Below are 20,028 nucleotides of genomic sequence, written 5' to 3' on the forward strand. Positions count from 1 at the left end.
CGTGATGAGAGTCTCTTGCTCAAGCTCCTTTCCAGGCCAAGGTGGGCAGCGTACAGGCCAAGACACGTCTGGTGGGCGGGACAAGAAGTGCTAGCTATTCAGCGAGAGCGGCCGTGATTGGCTCAGGGGAGCTGTCAGTCAATGGCCAATTCCAGGCAGAAGCGTCTCACCTGGAGCGGCACACAGTTCGACGAGCAGGGCGCTCTCGAGGTGTGATACTTGCGTTGCCGTTTTTAACGGGTACGAGGAAGGCCACAGTCCAATGTGGGTTCTGGCCATGGAGACAAGGATTTTCACCATTACTCTTCTATATCTGAGTGAGTCATTGTGCACAAATTTTTTTTCAGGGGCCACACCTGTTTTCGTTTGTGCTAATCTCCAAAGCTTTCTCAGGTTGACTGTCATGTCAAGTGTTTGTAGACCAGTCAAATAGTCTCAAATTATAGACACAAATGTGTTTAAAATGTGGAGGATTCAACCTATATGAATTTCTGTCTAGAGTTGATGTATTAAAACCTACTATTGTAATAAAATGAGGAAACGCCCAATATGGCTGTCTTAGCTTGACAAGGTAGACAGCATGTGTTCGAATATCCTTGGAGAACCATCTAAGGAATCCACCATTTTGTAGTCGTGCTATTAAGATATACTGTATGTAATGAGCAGAGATGATATAGGCCTAACATATTGCTCACACTTACAGGCAGTGTAAAAATTAATTAAATAAATAAGCCTAAAATAACGGAATTACTGTTTCAACGTATCTGCTTAAGTGAAATTACAAAACTAGTCTGAAATGAAAAGTAAAAAGAGATGGTACTGTCAGTTATATTTGTTTTGATAACTTATCAAATGAAAATAAAAAAACCCTCTCCATACATGTTCCCCCCCCCCCCTCCCCCTCCTTTTTTTAAATGTATTTATTTATGTTATTTTTTTAAATGGACAGACTAAAGCTAGCTAAAATCTGACAGGATATTCAGAACAAAACTGTCCTGTGTGAGCAAAACAAATGAGCATGCTGTACACAAAATAGACTTCTTAACTAGCAACTGAAAGATGTGTGCTCTTTCAGATTAAACATCATTTAAAAGCCGTTTTTAGGCTGGCACTAAACATTGCTGCATCATATTAATGAATGCTCCCTGGTTCGTGTTGTGTATTATGTCAGTGGTGTCCCCTTTTCCACTTTACAGGTCCACAAGATCTCAAGCACGGTTGACTCAAGCTCTCTAATTTACATGTGTCGTCATTCGTGAAGCTTGAAAAAAGTAGCAATCCCTTTCTAAGTAGAGTCAAACTAATAACATCTGTTTTAAAAAGTATAAAGAGTAAAATAGATTTAGTATTTTTGTTCAGTTTATTTAGCGACATGAGGAAGCTACCGAATTTACGTATGAGCAGTGTTGCCGGTAACGCGTTACTAATATGAGCATGAGCAGTGTTGCCGTTACTAATATGAGCAGTGTTGCCGGTAACGCGCGTTACTCAAAAAAGTTGCTTTCTAAAGTAACTAATAGTCTAACGCGTTACTTTATTCTACAAAGTAGTCTGATTAAAGTTACTGTCCAGAGAATCAATGCGTTACTCCACATTTTTCATGAAGAATGCAAACTATCTCACTGTTGTAACAGTCACAAACAACTACTGTTAACTACGAAGATGAGGCAGAAGTCATTGATCACCACACTGAATTCAGCCATGGTCTGGTCATGAATGGTTTGCACATTCAAAACAAAAGTGATGATACTTTTACTACTAGTTTTATTAACCAACAGGCACACAACACAACAAAAAAAGTGTGCATTATGGACCATAAAAGTGGTAAAAAAAAAAATATATATTTCCATCCTCAACTGGTCCGTGAAGCATTATGGGATGAGGTCGTCTCCGCCCTCTCGCCAGGGGGAGTGACGTCAGACAAGTTACGTTTTCAGTAGGGGTGGAACAAAAAAACGATTCGACCGAACCATCGTTCGTCAAGGGGAGCTAAACGACCGTATCGGTTGCGAGTGAGGCTTTATGGTTTTCATAACAATAGCAAGAGTTCTGCGCCGTGCTCTACTTGTTTTGTTTACATTTCAGTAGCATCACCATTCAAGCTACTTCCGTGTTTCCGTGCTCGCGACACGGCGCGCGCGCGCGCAACGAGTGACAACATACAAATGGAGACAGTTAGCAGAAGCCGGTGCCGTACATCTCGGTATTTCCCATGGCTATCGAGTCCTCTCGGTGCACTCGGCGTTGGTACTGCGCGCGAGCCAAAAAGAATAACTCCCGTGACGATCCAATGCATGGATTCAAACGACACAGGTATGTCCCACAGCCAACACACCAGCTAAGCTAAAAGCACACTGCAAGTATCTCATTTCTCAGTTTGTGGCTCCCTGTCAATGTCTACAACTAGCATGAGCAGCAGATAGGAGAACTGAGACGTGCCCGCGATTACGACAGCCCAAAAAACAAAATATAAACAGTAGTGATTCTGTGGTCATCATCGTGTCTCAGATAAAAAAAACAAAAAAAGATGTCATACATTAACCAAAAATGAAAGTGATGACAAAAGAAAAAACAATTGTTAAATACAAAAATTGTTGATTAAAAAGGGAAATGAACTTTTGGAAATATTTTTGCATATATTAAGTGGTTAAAATGTGTTTGATAGATTTATTGTTCCATAAGGTGGCTTCATATTTCTTTTGGCTGGACGGTAGGTTTATTTCATGTCTTAAATTTATGTTTCTGAAATACTTCACAATGTGCAAATATTCTGTTTAATTGTGTTGGTGTCTGTCTAAAGGTTAAATATTTATATTTAACATTAAATTATCAACCTTTTGTTTTCCTGATCCTTATTTTGAAGAGAAAAAAACAAACAAACCAAAAAACAATTATAACTGTCAATAACTACTAATAAATATTTAAACTGATACATGTGTACACACTGGAATAGCGGAACAAACAAACAATAGAGGAATTTAGGGGATTTTCATTTTCAACCTGGATAGATTTTTATTTTTTGTTTTATAAAAAGTATTTACGTTATAAGAAGTCAAGAGAGACTGCCTATTTTGTTTTTCATAAAAAAAAACTTTATTTTCATGTTAAAAATGCACTTTCAATAAAGTATTTGGAACTCCGTTTCTACTGCATTATTTTTATGTTGAGATGGTGTTATCGGCAGCTGCTGAAAGTAACTAAAAAAGTAACTTTTAATCTAACTTAGTTACTTTTAAAATCAAGTAATCAGTAACGCAATTTAGTTACTTTTAAAACCAAGTAATCAGTAAAGTAACTAAGTTACTTTTTCAAGGTAACTGTGGCAACACTGCGTATGAGCAATGGTTCTATTTTGACATCATTACAGTGTCGGTGGATGTTGGTGCCTTACAAGTGAGCATCACAGAGGAACAGTACGAGTATGCCAGAGGTGACAACGTAACATTACCATGTACCTTTCAATCTGATATCGCCAAACCGCCACAAGTGATCGTCACGTGGTTTGTGGAAGGATTAGAAGCTGATGCTGATGAGGTTTGTTCTTTAGCTAGATCTTGTGCTTTTTATAAAAAAAATTTTTTTTTAAATCAAATAAAAATTAACTGAGATGATTTTAGTTTCATAATCCAGATTGTTCCATAAACTGACACCTTGAAATACATCCTTGTTTTTGTTTTGTTCTGTATTTAGGGTTGAAAAAAATCTGTTCCTCTCAATTTGTACTCGTGTTCTCTTTTTTTTTTTTTCTTCTTTTTTTTAAATTTGATTTGCATATTTGGTAAGATTTCATGATGGGCTTTATACATTCATTTAAGGCAGTTAAACTCCATCGATTCATTACATTTAAAGTTTTTAGTTATATAAATATTGGGTTAGTGGTCCTTAATAAAATAATTTGGAGCGATTGGCTTTGTTCAAGACTTTATTCATTTTTGTCCGTTTTTGTCCTCTTAGGATGGACACAAGTTTATTTTTATGTTTTTCATACCTATACTCTGCATCTTTGGTTCTATGCTCCAGAAACATTCTATAAAGATTTTTTTTTCCTTACAAGCATTTTTCAACCAATTTGTCATCCAAGGATTGAGTTTTTTTTATTGTTTGTTGTGACTCAATTAGTTTCTCAATTGTTGCAGCCCTAATGTATAAGAAAATGTGTTTTAGCCAATTTGTTGACATATACCTGTAATGATTTAAAAATGTACTTTTCATGAATTTCAATAGGCCAATAGTGATTGTCATATAGGATCAAAATGTAAAATTTGTTGGAAACTGTATATTATTGAAGTTGTAAATGAAAGAAAATCAGAGAAAAACCACCAACCTGGTTCAAAAAAAAAAAAAGAGGGAAAAAAAAAAAAGCCAGATGGACTCATAGGATAACCATTGTGGTGACGTTCATTTCAACAGAGAGTGTTGGGCACCTATTACTCGGTGGGTTCATTGCATGACATCAAAGAAGCCCACAGAGGCCGCGTGACAATGGACGTGAAAATGGACACGGGCCTGACCGCGGGAAAGGTCAACCTGCAACTTTCCTCCATCACACTTGAGGACAACAAAGAATTTGAGTGCCGCGTCCAGATCCCCGGCGACACGGAGGGCACGCTGTTCGACACTGTTCGCTTGGTGGTTCTAGGTAACATTTTTCATTGGATGGAAAATAAATGTGCATCACATTTTCTGCTCATTGGGTATACAAATGTATCACTCTATGTAACACTGTGCCATTTCTGTCACTGTGTTGCTTTTAGTGGCTCCATCCACACCCATTTGTAAAATCCAGGGCAAAGCGACATATGGACAGAACATCAACCTGACCTGTTACTCAGAGGAGGGCTCACCTCCACCCAAATACGAGTGGACTAGTCTTGACGTCCGTAAAGCTCCTCGTATGCAAGACCCAAGGACTACTAACAGTAAGTACACCATACATCTTCTGTATCAATCCAATAGTACTTGCCAAAAGTAGGATGAGAAACACATAGACTGACATGTATACCACATGAAATGGAAAGACGTGAGCAACATCCACAGTATTCACATGCTGCCGTTTTTACGTTATTCAATTTTATACCTGCCAACATAGGACTGCAATTATCTATATCATAAAAATATAAAATGGAAAGGTTGTCGAGTAGCTTGATTTAGACAAATGTAGTGTTTGCAGCCATTTTGGTGCCAAGAAATAATGAAGTGAGTTGAGGAGTTACTTTTAGACAAATATATTGTATGTATGTATTAATTCATTCATTTATTCTTTCTCTCTGCTTTTTTGCTAATTTAGAAAACTTCGTGTTTTACTGCTACCTTATAGCTTCTTGGTGCTTTGCCGCTGTTTTGTGCCATTTTGGTGTTGATACTGAAGTGAGTTGAGGAGTTTCGTTTTGACAAAAATGGTGAATCCTTGGCATCTTGTGTCAATAAACTATGTTAAAGTGAGTTGAGGACTTTCATTTAAGAAAAAAAATGCTTTATAGCCATCTTAGGGTATCTGTAGCACATTATAATTCGTTTTCATTTAGGGATGTAATAAGTGCAATATTGTGTTAAAACACCATAATAATCACAATATTTAAAAGCAACACATTGTTAAAATGTTAAAGTGTGTGTACATTTGCAAGTAAGAGCCTCAATATTAAGTGTTATTAGAGATTGTAGGATATTTCAAGGTATTATGTACAATATTGTGCAAATTTTTTGTGTGAAATCTTTATATAAAAAAAAAATACACTTGTGACCTTTTTTTGTATCGCCAACCTCCCCATAATATCGTGATAATTATCGTATCATGACTTTCATATCGTGATATTGTATCATGATGTTTGGCTATCGTTACATCCCTATTTTAATTCATTTTAATATAGGTCTGATTGCAAAGGCACAAGCGACAGAGCGCTTGTATTAGGTGCTGTGTACATGTGTGATTCATGTGATAGACTTTTTATTTGTATTTTATTTTATTTTATTTTATTTTATTTTATTTTTTTTATTTTTTTTTGTGGTCATAGTCTTCATGAAAATAATATAATAGGGGATGTCAGGAAGTGCAAGCCTCCAAGCTTTTCATTCTGATTGTGTCTGCCAGAAGGTGGAATCTTGTCTCTATTCAACATCTCCAAAGAGACATCAGGATACTACACCTGCACCTCAAGCAACAAGATCCGCGCTGCCAGCTGCAACATCACCCTCACCGTCATGCCACGTAGGAAACGCCTTTGCTATCGCTGAAGCTTTTCTCCAGACAAATCCTTTATTTTTTTCAACAATGTATTGTCATATCCTTCCCTCCCTCAATATTTTTGTCGTGACTCTCTGTGTAGCGTCCATGAACATCGGCTCCACAGCAGGAATCATTGCAGGAGTTGTTGCAGCCTTGATCATCCTCATCGTCGTCATCTACTGCTGCTGCTGCCGCAAGAAGAAGGAAGATGAGGCGTATGCAATGGGGTAATGTTTTTTTGTAGACCCACTCAAGATAAATACGTTTAATTAGAAACTAGAGGTTGATTTCATACTCTACCAAATTTTATTTTAAAAGACCCTTAACAAAGAGCTATAAAGGGTGTGTGTGCGCCCCCCCTTCCCCCTTAGCTAAATAAAGTTTTTGGGCGAAAAAAAAATAAAAATCTGGAGCAATTCACAGACAATTCATGAAAAAAGTATAATAATTATATAATTGTATTGCTCTATTAATTGTATTCAAACAATGCCCATAGAAAAGTGTGCAGGTCGCTACATATGTGTTCAGTTCGTGGAACTTTAAGAGCTCTGGCCAACCAATCAGAGGACAGAAACCAGCTGAAGTCATTGAGGTCCAGCTCACTGGGCCACTTAGGATGAATTTTAAATCTGATTAGATAATTGAACAGTCCCATTGCTAATAGTTCAAGTTCATGTTACATGGGCTAGCACAACTTATTCTGGAGGCCCACCCTGGGCAGATTAATTTGACATGGGAACACAGAGTAATTGAAATTGGATTTGACAAAAAATAAATAAAAAAATCTAACATTTACATTACGTACTACTAGAGGCAATACAGCAAAGTGAAACTCTACAAAATGAAGAGAATCAGTCGAAACAAATAATTTCGGTCACATGACAGCGTTGTGTTCACTTTTCAGAGTTCGTGAGGAAGGGCCCCCCGACAAAGCGCTCGACAGGAACGGCGCTGAAAGGTCAGCTGATCGACGCATCGACGACGAGGACGAGTCCACTGTGAGGGCCCCCCTTCGGGAGGATCGCGGGGATCCCGACGATCGCCGTAGCGACTACGATCATCGCAGGGATCCCGACGATCGCCGCAGCGACTACGATAATCGCAGGGATTACGACGATCGCCGCAGCGACTACAGCGACCGCCGCAGCGACTACGACGACCGGCGCAGCGATTACACCGATCGCCGCAGCGACTATTCCGACGTCCGTGACAAGTACGAAGACCGCCGTGAGCGCTATGACGAAGACGACCGCCGTGGCGATCCCCGGGATAGGTACAATGAGCGCTATGACGACGACAATGAGAGAAACCGAGATGGGCGCTATCGCGATGATGACCGTTATGATGAACCTTACGATGCTCGCGACAGGCCTCCTGTCCCAGCTGATAAGCCGCGCAGAAGAGACGACTAAGCCTCACAGGTTCATTGATCACAATCCTCCATCTTGTTTATTCCCCAAGGACTTTCGTATACTGATTATGGCTGATCATCAGAGGTGGGACTGTCATTTTCATCGCCAATACGAGCTTGTCACTTTCATGGGCTTTGTTAAAAATATGGAGAGCTAAACTAAACTAAACCCCAACTGAAAATAACAGTTTCTGGAAATTTTCAATGGGAAATTACCATAAGATGGCCACGTTTAGAAATGAGCCAAATTGATGGCAACATGTGTCCAAGCACTAGTTTGCCTCCAAGACTGCGTCAATGCACTATATTTGTCTTAAAAAAAAAAAAAAAAAAAAAAAAAAAGTCTTCAATTCCAACATAGTTTTTGGGCATCTTCGCGTCATGGAGTTGTGTAGCTACTTCAAACGCATCTCACCATGAGCCCATAGAATTTGTGTAGTTTGCTGCAGTCGTGTTTTGTTTGTGGAACATTAAGGGCTCTACTGGTTTTAAATCATCTCATCATTGGCTGCACTGACATCTCTTTCGTATTTCCATCCATTTTCTAGTGTGTTTTTTCCTCATCCTCCATCCCCTCAGACCCATATCACAGATAATAAATATGTTGCACGTTTTTGTCTTTATAAACTCTCCAGATGATATTGCCAGTTTTTAATGTTTAGTAACGCTTCTTTCCAAACTGTTTCATACCCTTGTAGTTGCTGTTCTCATTGTATAGAAAGTGCTTCAGTTCTATCGCTATAGTTTGAATTTTGAGTTATATGTATCCTTATCAAGTCCCATATCGTAATGACTTTTAAAAATGAACGTGTGAATGTATCTGTTGAGGTTCCCCCCCCCCCCTGTCTTAGTGTACTGTAAACAGAAAATGGTGTTAGTATTCTTGGTTGATGATGCTTGCGTGTTTCACACGCGTGAGTGTAATTTTACTGAAGTTCAGTCAGGTTTGGTCAGATTCCACACACTGTGCCAAAGCCTTCACATCCTCTTTCACTGGGATTTAAAATGGGTGCAGTGCATTTCTGATTAGACACGTTTGTTGGGATACAATAGCATGTGTCTTTGTCTCGTTTCTTTTTGGGTGCTTGTCTCTCAGAAAGGCTCACAATTATTTTTTTAATTTTTTTTTTAAAAGCTTTACATGCAAATAAACTTTTAAAGTTAAGCTTCGGTAAATGTTTTCCACATGCTATGTAATTTTTGTAAACCTATGTAAATTGTAATCCATATGAAATAAAATAAAAAAGAAAACAAAAGTGTCAGCCTTGTTTTCTTTTTTTCTTCTTCTTCTCTTCACTGGATCTGGAACACTAGAGGGCAGTACCTCACGTCTATTGAAAGTAGTCCAAGTCAAGCGGTCACCTGATGGTTGGATTCAACTCAACTAGGGCAACTCAACGAGCCAGACAAGTTGGCACGCTCGTGGAATGACTCTTACTCTTACTATAGTAGCTTTTTATTTCATTTAATAGAGCTTTTGGCCTACTAGTTTTACATTTAAACTTACAATAAACTAGCACTAACGGTAGGCCTAACTACTTAACATGTAACACACTAGTAGCTTCCTGGACCTGATCCAAAATAGTTTCGCCTCTGTAGTGATATAGTTTTTAATGAATGTGCAGACATATCATAGAGTGGAATTTTGTACTGAATTGACTTACGAGTAACGGCAAAGAATGTATTAGTGACTGACTTGTTGCATTTCTGTGACTTTTATTCTGAAAACAAAGCAGTAACAGGAACATCGCCAGCGTGCTCTTATTGTGAACATCTTTCCAGGGAAAGCGTGTTTAGATAATTGGCTTGATACTGTGTCCCGTTATTTGCCGCTTACTAGTCAGTGGCACGGACGTGCGTAGAAGTGGAACAACAAGTGACATCCAAGATGAAACGAAAGAGAATAGAGCATAACATCCACTTGGATAGACTGAAATTCACTTACAGCGTCTGGAACATGTTTTTCAGACCAAAGTGGTGGATCTTGATCACTTGTTTGGCAGGTAAGTGGAAAGAAAGAGCAGGTTCACGCAGCAAAGTTCTCGTTATATGGTTCACTGCCTGAAAGATGGATGCAGTAATTGGTTTTAAAGACGACATTTCTGCATTTGCTCAAATGAAAGGTTGACGTTCAAGTTGTCTGTGTGTGCACTGTGCACGTAGTTTTTGTGTGCTTGCTTTTTCGGAGGTCAGTGATTCGAAAGTCAAGTGGAGCTCCTTGAAAGAAGTTTATGACCAGCCACTTTTCTAGTTGACCGTTACAACTACATCGAGGGTGAATAATATGAATTGGAGGGTTGTGGATTGAAAGAGTTGACTGACTACAGCCAGGCGGTTCCCTCACTTTGGTGAGGAGAAATTTAGAATTAAGTACTGTGTATTAAAGTAGAAATAAAGGTACATTATTCAACTTCTTTACTTAGTAAATGAAAAAAAAGTATAAACTCCCAAATATTCTTGTGTTCAAAAGTAAAAAGGGAAAAGAAAATCACAGAAAATATTTTACAATATCTATTTTGTTAATTTAGCAGAATGGGAAAAATTATCTGCACACAAAATAGTGTTCCGCTTTTATTAAAAAGATAATCAGGAGGACTAAACTGACAACATAACAACAATGCTAAATTACACTTTACATGTATGTCTTTTTTTCAGATTAGGTGGAGGATATTTGAACAGCAGAAGCTGGTGGTTTATGTTGGCACAAGACACAATGCATTCACCTCCGTTGCGTTGGCGCTAACATAAATCACAGTTCTCTTAAAAAGGGGAATATCTTGCTTCCCCATATTTGGAATTAGTTGCTTAGCATCCTACCATAAAGTGGCCTGCAGGCCCTTCCTACTGGATTGGATTTGAAGTGCCCGTTTCTCATTTCGCTTCTGTCCTACAGCGCGGAACACTGGGACACCACATTTGTTATTACTTCCTCCATTTTCTCCATGCCATTTACTGTGCAAACTCATCTTTTTTTGTTTTTTTTGTTTTTTGTTTGTTTGTTTGTTTTTTGTTTTTGTTTTGCACTCTGAAATGCCTTTGCCAACCAACCATTGACGTATTGGTTTCCCCTTCTGATGTTAGAGTGACACTGCTTCCAAATTGAACATTTTCAATTTGAGGCACAGCGCAGCAGGGTTTGTCCAGGTTTATCAGTGTTGCGCTGTGCACTGCTAAGTGCAGCGTGAAAAGAAGCAGAAAATGCAGATGTAGGGAGTAAAAAGAAGAAGCAATTTGTTACTTGTTATCCCTGTCTGCCTACAACAAATTATGCCACACCCTCAAAACATTCCTAGCCCCACTTCTAATATTGCAACAGCCCCCCCCCCACACCACCACCACCCACCGACCTCCTTCTTCTGCTTATATGTTCTCCCCGGGAGGGATTTTGTTCTAAAAGAGTAATAAAGTGTGGGTTGCTCTCGTCGGTCTTTGATCCTGGAAGAATCAGTCCTCTGTTTTTGCTGTACTTCCTACAACAAGTAAAGTGCAAGCTCTTCCAGGAGCATTTCTATGTCAGTTGTTTGATCCTCAAACATTATTTATATTCTTAAACGCTACTATGGTAGTTTAAGAAAGTTTAAGAAAAGGTGTGGTGTTTGTAGGGATGTCTATTCTCGTCTTTCATAGGACAACAATGTGGCTTAGGGCTAAGTCTTGTCACTGAGATGGTACCCTCCAAAGTACTTCTTTTGTACACTTGACTTTTACAGTCTGGGATCCCTGGACAAAGTACAAACTGTTGCCTTGGAGTCCAATACAGTGGAATCTCGACTAGCATACGGATAGCAAGAGATATTAGTTGCCATGTTTTTCTTGTGTCCCATTCTGTCAAAGTCTGTCTCGTTCAGTTTTATTGTGCCTCCCTTATTGTGTCAACATGGTCACTTGTGTTATCCAATCAGCTCCCTCAGTCTTGTTCAGGTGTCTCTTGTTGTCCTGTCAGTTTATTTGTATTTAGTTCCTTGCTTTCTTTTAGTCCTTGTGGTTCATTGTCCTTGTCATGTCTTGTTGCTGTTTTAATCCTTTTCAAGTAAAGTGTTCTTGTTTTCTTGTGTTGCTTTTGGTCATTTAAACTCATATGGACTTGTTTAGTATTTTGTTTGCCTTTTTGTTCTTTTAAAATGAAATTACTTTTTTGAGTGTACCTGCCTTGGCCACCCTGCTTCGGGTTTGTCGTCACTTGTCACATTCTGCAGCTCATGTTGTGTTGAGTCTCATATGTTTGTAACTTTGATTCTATTTTTCGCCTTTTTGGACTTGGTTGATTTTATATTTGTTGATTCCATGTGCTTTTTTACGTTCCTTTTGAGTTCTTTTGAGATTAAATTTCCTTTTGAGTACCGGTACAATCCATCCTGGCCTCAATGCTTCCCTGCACTTGAGTCCACACCCTCACACTTGCTCCTTGACAGACTGTTCCAGGTCAAATTTGACCTATGCCTACTAAAAAGTAACTTTGGATTTACCCATGCGTGTTAAAGGAAAGCTCTGGTTATGTTGTGAGTCTTCAAAATGTGAAATTGTTTGAGCCAAAGCCATCATGTTGCCATCGTAGTACTAAATGCTTGAAATAAGGCTGGGTATGAGCCAATACCTACCCATCGTTAGATACATGCACCTGTTGGTCTTTGAAGAGTCATGGGGGATTTCAAAATAGTAAAACAGCATATGAATTATAATTCATAATATAAGGAGCAATCTTGTAGAAATAGACTCTATAAAGTAAGGACCAATGAGAGTAATGTTGTGTGGTATTAGATATACAAAACTATTAGGGGTATGCCAAAAAAGAAAATCGATTCTCATAAGAATCGCGATTCCCGTGTATTACAATTGAGAATCAGTTTTAAATGTCCTAAAATCGATTTTATTTAAATTATGTTATACTGTCTTGCACTTGTTTGTGTACTGGGAACGCTGTTCATGTTGTACCCGATTTGGCCAGTTAGGGGCAGAGTGATTCCGTGCGTTCTGATACACAGTTAAGTTCTAGCCACATTAGAGAGTAGAAGGAAAAAGTCACAATCAAGTTATGCCAATAAAAGTTTTTTTTTTTGCAGCATATGCCGATGAGTAATGTTAAAATGCATCTCTGTATACATTCCTGAAGCGTTTTGTATGAATAGCCATTCTTTTGTGGGATAAAAGTGCCGCGAGTAGCGCACTAATTAGCATTAGCGAGTTAGACTGGAGTAGATCATGACAATTATTTGGTCATCTTTAAAATGAAGCAGAAATCATTGTCAATCAAATCGCACACCCAAAAATCATAATCGAATTGAATTGTGAGACAGTCAAAGATTCCCACCCCTAATAAATATGCTGAAGCGTAAATTAAGTTAGCACGATGTGAGTGCACACCAGTGGGAGACGGGAAAGGGAGGGGTAACCGAGCTGAAGCAACAGCGTGCGCGCCCTAAAACACCTGATCCTTGAACCTCGTGTTTCCACAGATGTTAGTGGGTGTGAATGTGTGGGAGTGGCGTGTTTCTTTCACATGGTTCTCCTTAGGGTGAACGTTGCTCCCGAAATGCTGAGTTCAAGCTCCCGGTCATCATGTGACTACAGCGCCTGCAGCTTCACAGGCTTCAAAACAAGAGGGCTGACCAAGTTACAGCTTAGCCTTGGTTTTTATCACATTCTAACTGCACGTCGGTTGGAGCGCTTTTGTTTTGTCTTTCTCCAGTTTTTAGAGTAGACTTAGCATCTCGCTATCTGTGATTGTCTATGGAAAGCTAAAGGGTGTGTTTGCGTACTAGTGCACTCTGTCCTCACTTGTAAGGCAAGTGGCAAACCAGAAGGACAACTACACTGGGGAAAACTGACACTAGTTGAGAACTGTGTGCTACTAGTACTACCATTTAAGTTAAAATTGTAGTTGTTAGCACATAACTGTTTACTGTAGTAGCACACAAATGTGAATTTGTGCACAGTCTTGCCTGACTAGTAACATGTAGTTGTCCTAAGGCTACTAGTATGCCAAATTTGTGCTCAGAAAGTAGTGGAGAGGATTTTTGCTTTTGGCTCACTACACTATAGTAAACAATTAAACCTTACTGAACGACTGTGCTGCACTAGTAAGACCACTAAACCCAACTATAGGCATGTTTCACACACTAGTAGCCTCACAGTTGGTTCCTACTTATAGCACCAAAAGTCCCGCTACTAGTTAAGCTATACTAGTAACATGCAGTAACATGTCCTACTGGTAAGCCAAAGTTATCTTCTTAGTGAGGGCAAAGAGCATACTAGTACGTGGACCTCTGTCATGTTTTGGTTCTGTAGGGGTAGGATTTTGTTTTGTTTTGGTGTTTTTGGGTGTGTTGTCATGCAGTCCTTGTTTCTTCCCTTGTCTCGTTATGTCTAACCATGTCCACCTGAGTGTGTCTTCCCTTCCCAGTGTGTTGACCAATCAGCTCCCCAAGCCTCTTGTGTCTTGCCCAGGTGTGTCTCTTGTTATCTCGTTATCATGTGGATTTAGTTTCCCTGCTTTCTTTCAGTTCTTGTTGAGTCATTAGGTGTTTTTCCACCGCCGGAACTTTTGGAGAACTTTTCAGTTTACCTTGGTACAATTTCAGCAGGGAATTTAGAATTGTGTTTCCACAGCGTCTTCGAGTTCTCGGTAATTAATTCAGATGAGTTTGATTGAGTCCAGCTGATGAAAAACAATGCCCCCAAATTTGACCAATCAGCCATGGTCATTGCAGCCCACCCCCTCAAAGTTCCTGCCTGGGTCAGCAAGACCCTGCTGCTGAGATAGTACTTGAGGCCCCCTGTGGAATTTAATTGTTGTTGGTGGTAAAACACGAGAACTGAATTTTACCAAGGTAAACTGAAAAGTTCTCCAAAAGTTCCAGCGGTGAAAAAACGGCTATTGTTGCTGTCTAGTCATCCCATGTTGTTGCCGTCATCACTCCCATGCTGTCCATGCCATGCCATGTCTTGTTGCCCTCGTGTTTTCGTTGCTTTAGTCTGTTTTGGACCTCATTTTTGTTATTTTTCCAAGTAGCTTGTTTGCCTTTTTTGTTAATTAAATCCACCTTTTTACCTCCATCCCTGCCTTGTTTTCGTTGCTCCCTGCGTTTGGGTCCTGCCTCCTACACCCCCCAGCCTGACAACCTCAAGGATATCTGAAGAGTTGATTCAGTGCACTATGAGGAAAAGGGCACACTAGCAGAACTAGGATACACTAGTACAATGACTGCCTTACTAGTAGTGCCCTCGATGGCATGTCTAGTAGAATGACGCTGGCATCCATGAAGCAAATGTCACTAGTGAGACAATTTTGGTGCTCATAGGCTACTGGAGGCTACTAGTGCGTGACACATACCAACTAGTTAGGCGCAGGTTTGCTGGTTAGGTTTTCACACTAGTGTGGATAAAGTTCATGCAGTAGTGGGGGGAAAAAGGGCATTAGTATGGCACAGCCACTCTGCGGATGTACCATAATCATTTTACTAAGATGATGAAAAGATTAACTCACTCCAATGCCAAGTTTCCAGTTTTTCCTTGAACATGTTTTGACTGGTTGTGTACAAAAAAAGTAAACGCTTGCTGTTGTCCTCCGCAGGTTTCCTCCCGCAGCAGTGCTGCGGAATCCACGTGTTAGTAAGAGACGAGAAGAAATACGCCGTGCTGTTCCAGTCGGTGGTGTTGCCGTGCCAGTTCAACAGCGTGTCCACCCAGACGCCGATCGTGCAGTGGGTCTACAAGTCGTACTGCCGCGACCGCACGCGGGATTCCTTCAGTTATTCCGACAACCTGAGCGCAGGCGGACTGATGGGAGGAGGAGGTCACGAGAACGGGAAGAAAGCCAACTACCTGGACTGCTCGGACAGCAGCCGCACGGTGCGAACTGTGGCCTCCGTCGCCGGGTCGTCCTTCACTCTGTCAGAGTACTACAAGAACAGAGACGTCTCCATCATCAACAGTAAGGACTAAGCATCACTTGCATGTTTTCCCAAATCACGTTCACATGGTGATAAAAATGTTCTCAGTGGTTCAATTCCCACTGGTCAGCAACCTCTCCTGTCAAAAGAGCCATTTTAGGTCAAATAAATAACAAAAAATCTGTCTGGAGCCGCAAAATATTTGAACATTGTGTGATGAAGGAAACAGTGTATTAGTCTAATGTACTGAAAGTCCAAGCACTAATTAGAGCTGCACCATAACAGAACAATATGCAGGATCCAATACTTTGACATTCAGTTTCTTCTACCTTTTTGCGTCCGTTTTTTTTTTTTTTTTTTTTTTTTTTTTTTTTTCAATTTTTCATATTTTGTTTTTCAAACATTTTTAGACTTCTGCCTTTGAGTCAAATTTCTGACAGATTTGGCAGTTGTATGGGCATATTGCAGTAATTTTCTACCTCTAATCTTCATTTTTGGACATCCATCCATCCATTTCTTAACCGCTTAATCCTCACATTTTTTGACATTTTATGGCTATTTTTGGATTTTTTTTCTACATTTTTTATTCAATTCTCTGACACATTTGGCAATGTTATGGTAATTTTCTGCTTTTCCGCTTCCTTTTTTGACCTTTTATGGTCAATTTTTGTTCATTATTAGATACAGTATTTTAAATAAATAAATAAATAATTAAATAAATTTTCATCTACCTTTTGTTTCGCTTTTTTTCTGACGATTTAAAATTTGGACTGACTTTTTTTAATTTTTAATTATTCATTTGTTTATTTATTAACTCATTTAAAGAATATTTTATCTAAAACAATTAAAATAAATATGTAAAAAAATATTAAGTTGTCCTACTAGTGCATAGAAATGTAATGTTATGGGAGGCAGTAGTGGGAAAAAATATTAATTGTATGACAGTCATTCTACTAGTGAATCTAAGTCTTCTCATTCTACTAATGGAATTATCATACTGTTATGGACAAAGAACAAACTGGTACATGGACAATGTAGTGAACTAGTAGATTCTCAAATGGCTGTTTATAAATAGCATTTATTTGATATCCTTCATATTCAGCGTAAAGGTCCATGTTCTAGAATGCTTTTTCTTCACTTCGGCATACGAGTAGCACAATTACATTTTACTAATAATGTAAAACTGCTCTTGAATTGACCACGGAGTGCTATGACATTGTAAACATTATATAAAATACAGAAATGCTATTCAGCAGTGGAAACAGTGGTACTAAGAGGAGTCATTTTACTAGTGTTCCCTAGTTATTCTCTTAGTGGAATAATAATATTGAGAACAAAGAGAGCACTATTACATGGTCAATCTAGCACACTAGTAGATTCTCAGATGGCTATCCATAAACCTGGTTATTCAATTTGCTCAATGTCCATGTACGCGTATGCAATTTCTCCCCACTAGTAAGGCAATTCACAAACTATTAGAGTAACTGTGCCACACTATTTGTAACATTTTTTGACGATTCTGTATGACATTTCTGCACACTACTAGGACTACTTCTGCAGTGCTAGCAAGACCACTACATGTCACTAGTGATGCAAAATTGTGCACGAGTTGACTGATTGCAAATAATAGTGCAAAATGACTTTATAAAATGTTACTTTAACATCTAGCACTTTACTAGTAGTACTAGTAGCACACAGTTGTCAACTAGTGCACAGTGTTGTCTCGCTAAAAATATACACAATAGTTATCCTATTACAGAAATGTCGTGCAGTAGCGTAAAAAAAAAAAATGTTACTAGTAAGACACAGATTCTGCTGGTAGGGATAAAGATGTGATACTGATGGCGTTAAAGGAAATAAATGACATTGATCATTAGATTAGACATTTACAGTGACTACTGTCGAAGGAGAGATTGCCCGCAGTAAGTGGTGCATGTCTGGTCCGCTCCGCCTGCTTCCTTGGCAAACAGGAAAAGGAAATCAAGAATACAACCCCTTTCCTGACTGTTATTTTTATGTCTGATCTCCTACAATAGAGGCAGCAGCCTTGTATTGTCCTGTGTGGACAGTTCTCCAGCCAAAAATCACTAGACATGAGGCAGACTTATTTAAAGTTGTTTGAACATTTAGTCCATGTTTTTCATCTTAAGCTTAAGTTCCAATGTGGTACTCGTAGCATGACCTTGTTCGAAAGTCCTCTTTTTTTTTTTTTTTTTTCCCTGACTGGAAAGATAAATCAGGGCACTTGAAGATATTTGTGTCTTACCATTAACATTGTTTTCACTACTAGATGACTTTTCTACATACTTACTAGTAGGATAACTTTGGCATATATGACAATTACAGCACATGCTATTAGTGAGGCAAACCTACTCCTTTGCATTTTGGTGCTACTAGTGGGGTAAATGAGGCGACTAATGCATGACACTTGCCTAAAGTATTGCTACTAGCACAGTAGTTTATTAGTAAGGTTTATTTTTATAGTAGTACACTAAAAGTGGGACTAGTAGTTTTAAAAAAGCATTGCTAGCAAGAAACATCATTGGCAGCTTGAGAAAAATACCAACCGTTTCCCGATAATTGATTTCATTTGTATTATTTGTGTCTTGCAGAGGCAGACCTGCGCATCGCAGAGGTCCAGTGGGGGGACAGTGGCGTGTACACATGCAAAGTGGTTATAGCAGATGATGTGGTGGGACAGAATGAAGCCTCCGTGGAGCTGCTGGTTCTGGGTAAGGTGCGAATACCTTCGGAGAACCAGCTCGAGAAATGAAAATGCCACACTGAGGTTTTGCTGCATCCCACTGCTTCTTGTTGTACAACTTTCTTAATATGTCTCTTTATTGGAAGCACAAATTGACCTCCTGTTTAAGTACGTATTCACAAGTCTGCCCCAGCTTTTGTAAGGAACAAATGCTGGAGCTCATATTGACAGTGTTGCATAATGTGGCATTCATAAGTGGTCCTATTCACCACCAAGAGAACAATGGAACCTCATTAATAAGCTGCTTTATAACAAGCGGTGTGATTTCGCTGGAACTCATGGCCCGTTGTCATAGCAACTCACTCTCTTATTTTGCTTAATTGTTGCCTTAAGACTTGTTCGATTTTATTATTTTGCAGCCCTTTATGTGAATGAGTCCAGTTAAAAGGTACAATTGATAGAGTTAGAAAATGGATGCTACATCTCATGTCCACACATTTCAGCCTCAATATGCTTAAAGCCTTCAATAACTGAATTGTATCCCACCAGGTCATAGTAGGATTTTTCTATCATGTGACGAGGTACTCTAAAGTGGGCACACCAGCCCGAAGCTTCGGTCTGCATGCTGGCTGTCATGTCAGTTTATTTTTTTGCCTCTCTCTTCCACCTTCTCTCCATGATGCATGTGCACTCATGGCCTACAACTGTTATGGTTCACATGAGAAGATGACGGCAGGGGGACCAACAGGGAAATGGAGAGGCGTTTGGAGGAGGTTTGAGGTGTGTTTTATTGAGGTAGTGAGCAGGATGATCAAGGCCAGTGGATGGCCAACTTGCAGAGGAGCAGATGGAGTATCGAAGGAAGGTTTGCGCGAGGCTGGGCACGGAGGCAATACTAAAGATTAGGTCTAGGGATGTAATGATATCAAAACGTCATGATACAACATCACGATATGAAGGTCTCTATACGATAATTATCACAATATTGTGGGGAGGTTGGCGATACAAAAAGGTCACAATATTGTAAAAAACAAATGAGCTCATACTAAAAAAAAAAAAACAATATTGTGCTTTTGTACATTACTGCAATGAAAAATATTATACAAATATTACATATAAAAAATATATAAATAATATGTATATTGAAGCACTTACTTGCTAATGCATGCACACATTGAGTTCCTCCATATATTGACTCGCTTCACAAGCAAATTGTTTCCCTTCATCTGACCATTAGCGTAGATTTTAAACATAGAAGGGCCAAAACATGCCTTGTGAAAATTTGACTGCACTAAAAAACTAGCCACCAGAGGGTGCTAGAACTGCCTAAATTGAAATCAACCGGACGTTTTTAACAGATGTGCTGCTTTTAATATCGTGACGATGATATATTGTGTCAGTTTTAATATCGCAATATTACAAAATTACTGTTATCGTTACATCCCTAATGAGATCTGGCAAAAAAGGTCACAGTAGGAAAAAACTACTACAGAAAAGGCCGGAATACCACTATAGTAGTCAAAATCATCTCTCACCCGCTTGTAGATCAACAGAGGTTTTATAGTCAGGAGTTGATTGCTGATCAGCTGCTGGTGCATTCCCAGAACCACCCCGCCAAGCATCTAAAGGTAAAGTCTCCACAAAACAAGGTCACAGGAAATGTGGTTACCAAAATAAAAGAGGAGGTGACGGGCCAGTGTGCAAACCACCACAACAAGGCACTCCAATGCGGACATGCCAACCTCACACCACAGTCTTCATGCTGGCTGACGTCTTTTTTTTTTTTTCTTTTTTTTTTTTT

General features: G+C 39.2%; 2 protein-coding genes across 10 annotated transcripts in view; both read left to right on the forward strand.

The window, feature by feature from the left end:
- Positions 1–65: 65 nt before the first annotated feature.
- Positions 66–8,890, forward strand: gpa33a (glycoprotein A33 (transmembrane), paralog a). Its single transcript, XM_077519324.1, has 7 exons — positions 66–317; positions 3,368–3,534; positions 4,411–4,639; positions 4,755–4,919; positions 6,089–6,205; positions 6,324–6,450; positions 7,128–8,890. Exons 1-7 carry the CDS (start codon positions 263–265, stop codon positions 7,633–7,635), a joined length of 1,368 nt encoding a protein of 455 aa, XP_077375450.1. The 5' UTR covers positions 66–262; the 3' UTR covers positions 7,636–8,890.
- A 165-nt stretch (positions 8,891–9,055) lies between these two features.
- Positions 9,056–20,028, forward strand: part of LOC144017317 (uncharacterized) — a 29,379-nt gene continuing 18,406 nt past the window's right edge. For 3 of the 9 annotated variants that reach the window (XM_077518736.1, XM_077518741.1, XM_077518740.1), the window contains exons 1-3: positions 13,127–13,261; positions 15,205–15,564; positions 18,136–18,255. In XM_077518736.1, coding sequence (XP_077374862.1) covers positions 13,132–13,261; positions 15,205–15,564; positions 18,136–18,255 — 610 coding nt within the window. In that variant the 5' untranslated portion in view covers positions 13,127–13,131. Of the gene's footprint in view, positions 9,160–9,423; positions 9,638–13,126; positions 13,262–13,967; positions 14,079–14,279; positions 14,462–14,771; positions 14,982–15,204; positions 15,565–18,135; positions 18,256–20,028 lie in introns of those variants that run through there. The other 6 variants (XM_077518745.1, XM_077518743.1, XM_077518744.1 and 3 more) reach the window with 6 other exon arrangements.

The sequence above is a fragment of the Festucalex cinctus genome, chromosome 4 (assembly GCF_051991245.1).
Source record: "Festucalex cinctus isolate MCC-2025b chromosome 4, RoL_Fcin_1.0, whole genome shotgun sequence".
NCBI classification, from domain to species: domain Eukaryota; kingdom Metazoa; phylum Chordata; class Actinopteri; order Syngnathiformes; family Syngnathidae; genus Festucalex; species Festucalex cinctus.

What these genes read in the sequence shown, in the direction of transcription:
- gpa33a (XM_077519324.1), top strand. Translation starts at nt 263, where the DNA reads ATGTGGGTTCTGGCCATGGAGACAAGGATTTTCACCATTACTCTTCTA. An exon ending in TAGAAGCTGATGCTGATGAG is followed by an intron (nt 3,535 to 4,410) that starts GTTTGTTCTTTA and finishes TCATTTCAACAG; the next exon opens with AGAGTGTTGGGCACCTATTA. An exon ending in CACCCTCACCGTCATGCCAC is followed by an intron (nt 6,206 to 6,323) that starts GTAGGAAACGCC and finishes CTCTCTGTGTAG; the next exon opens with CGTCCATGAACATCGGCTCC.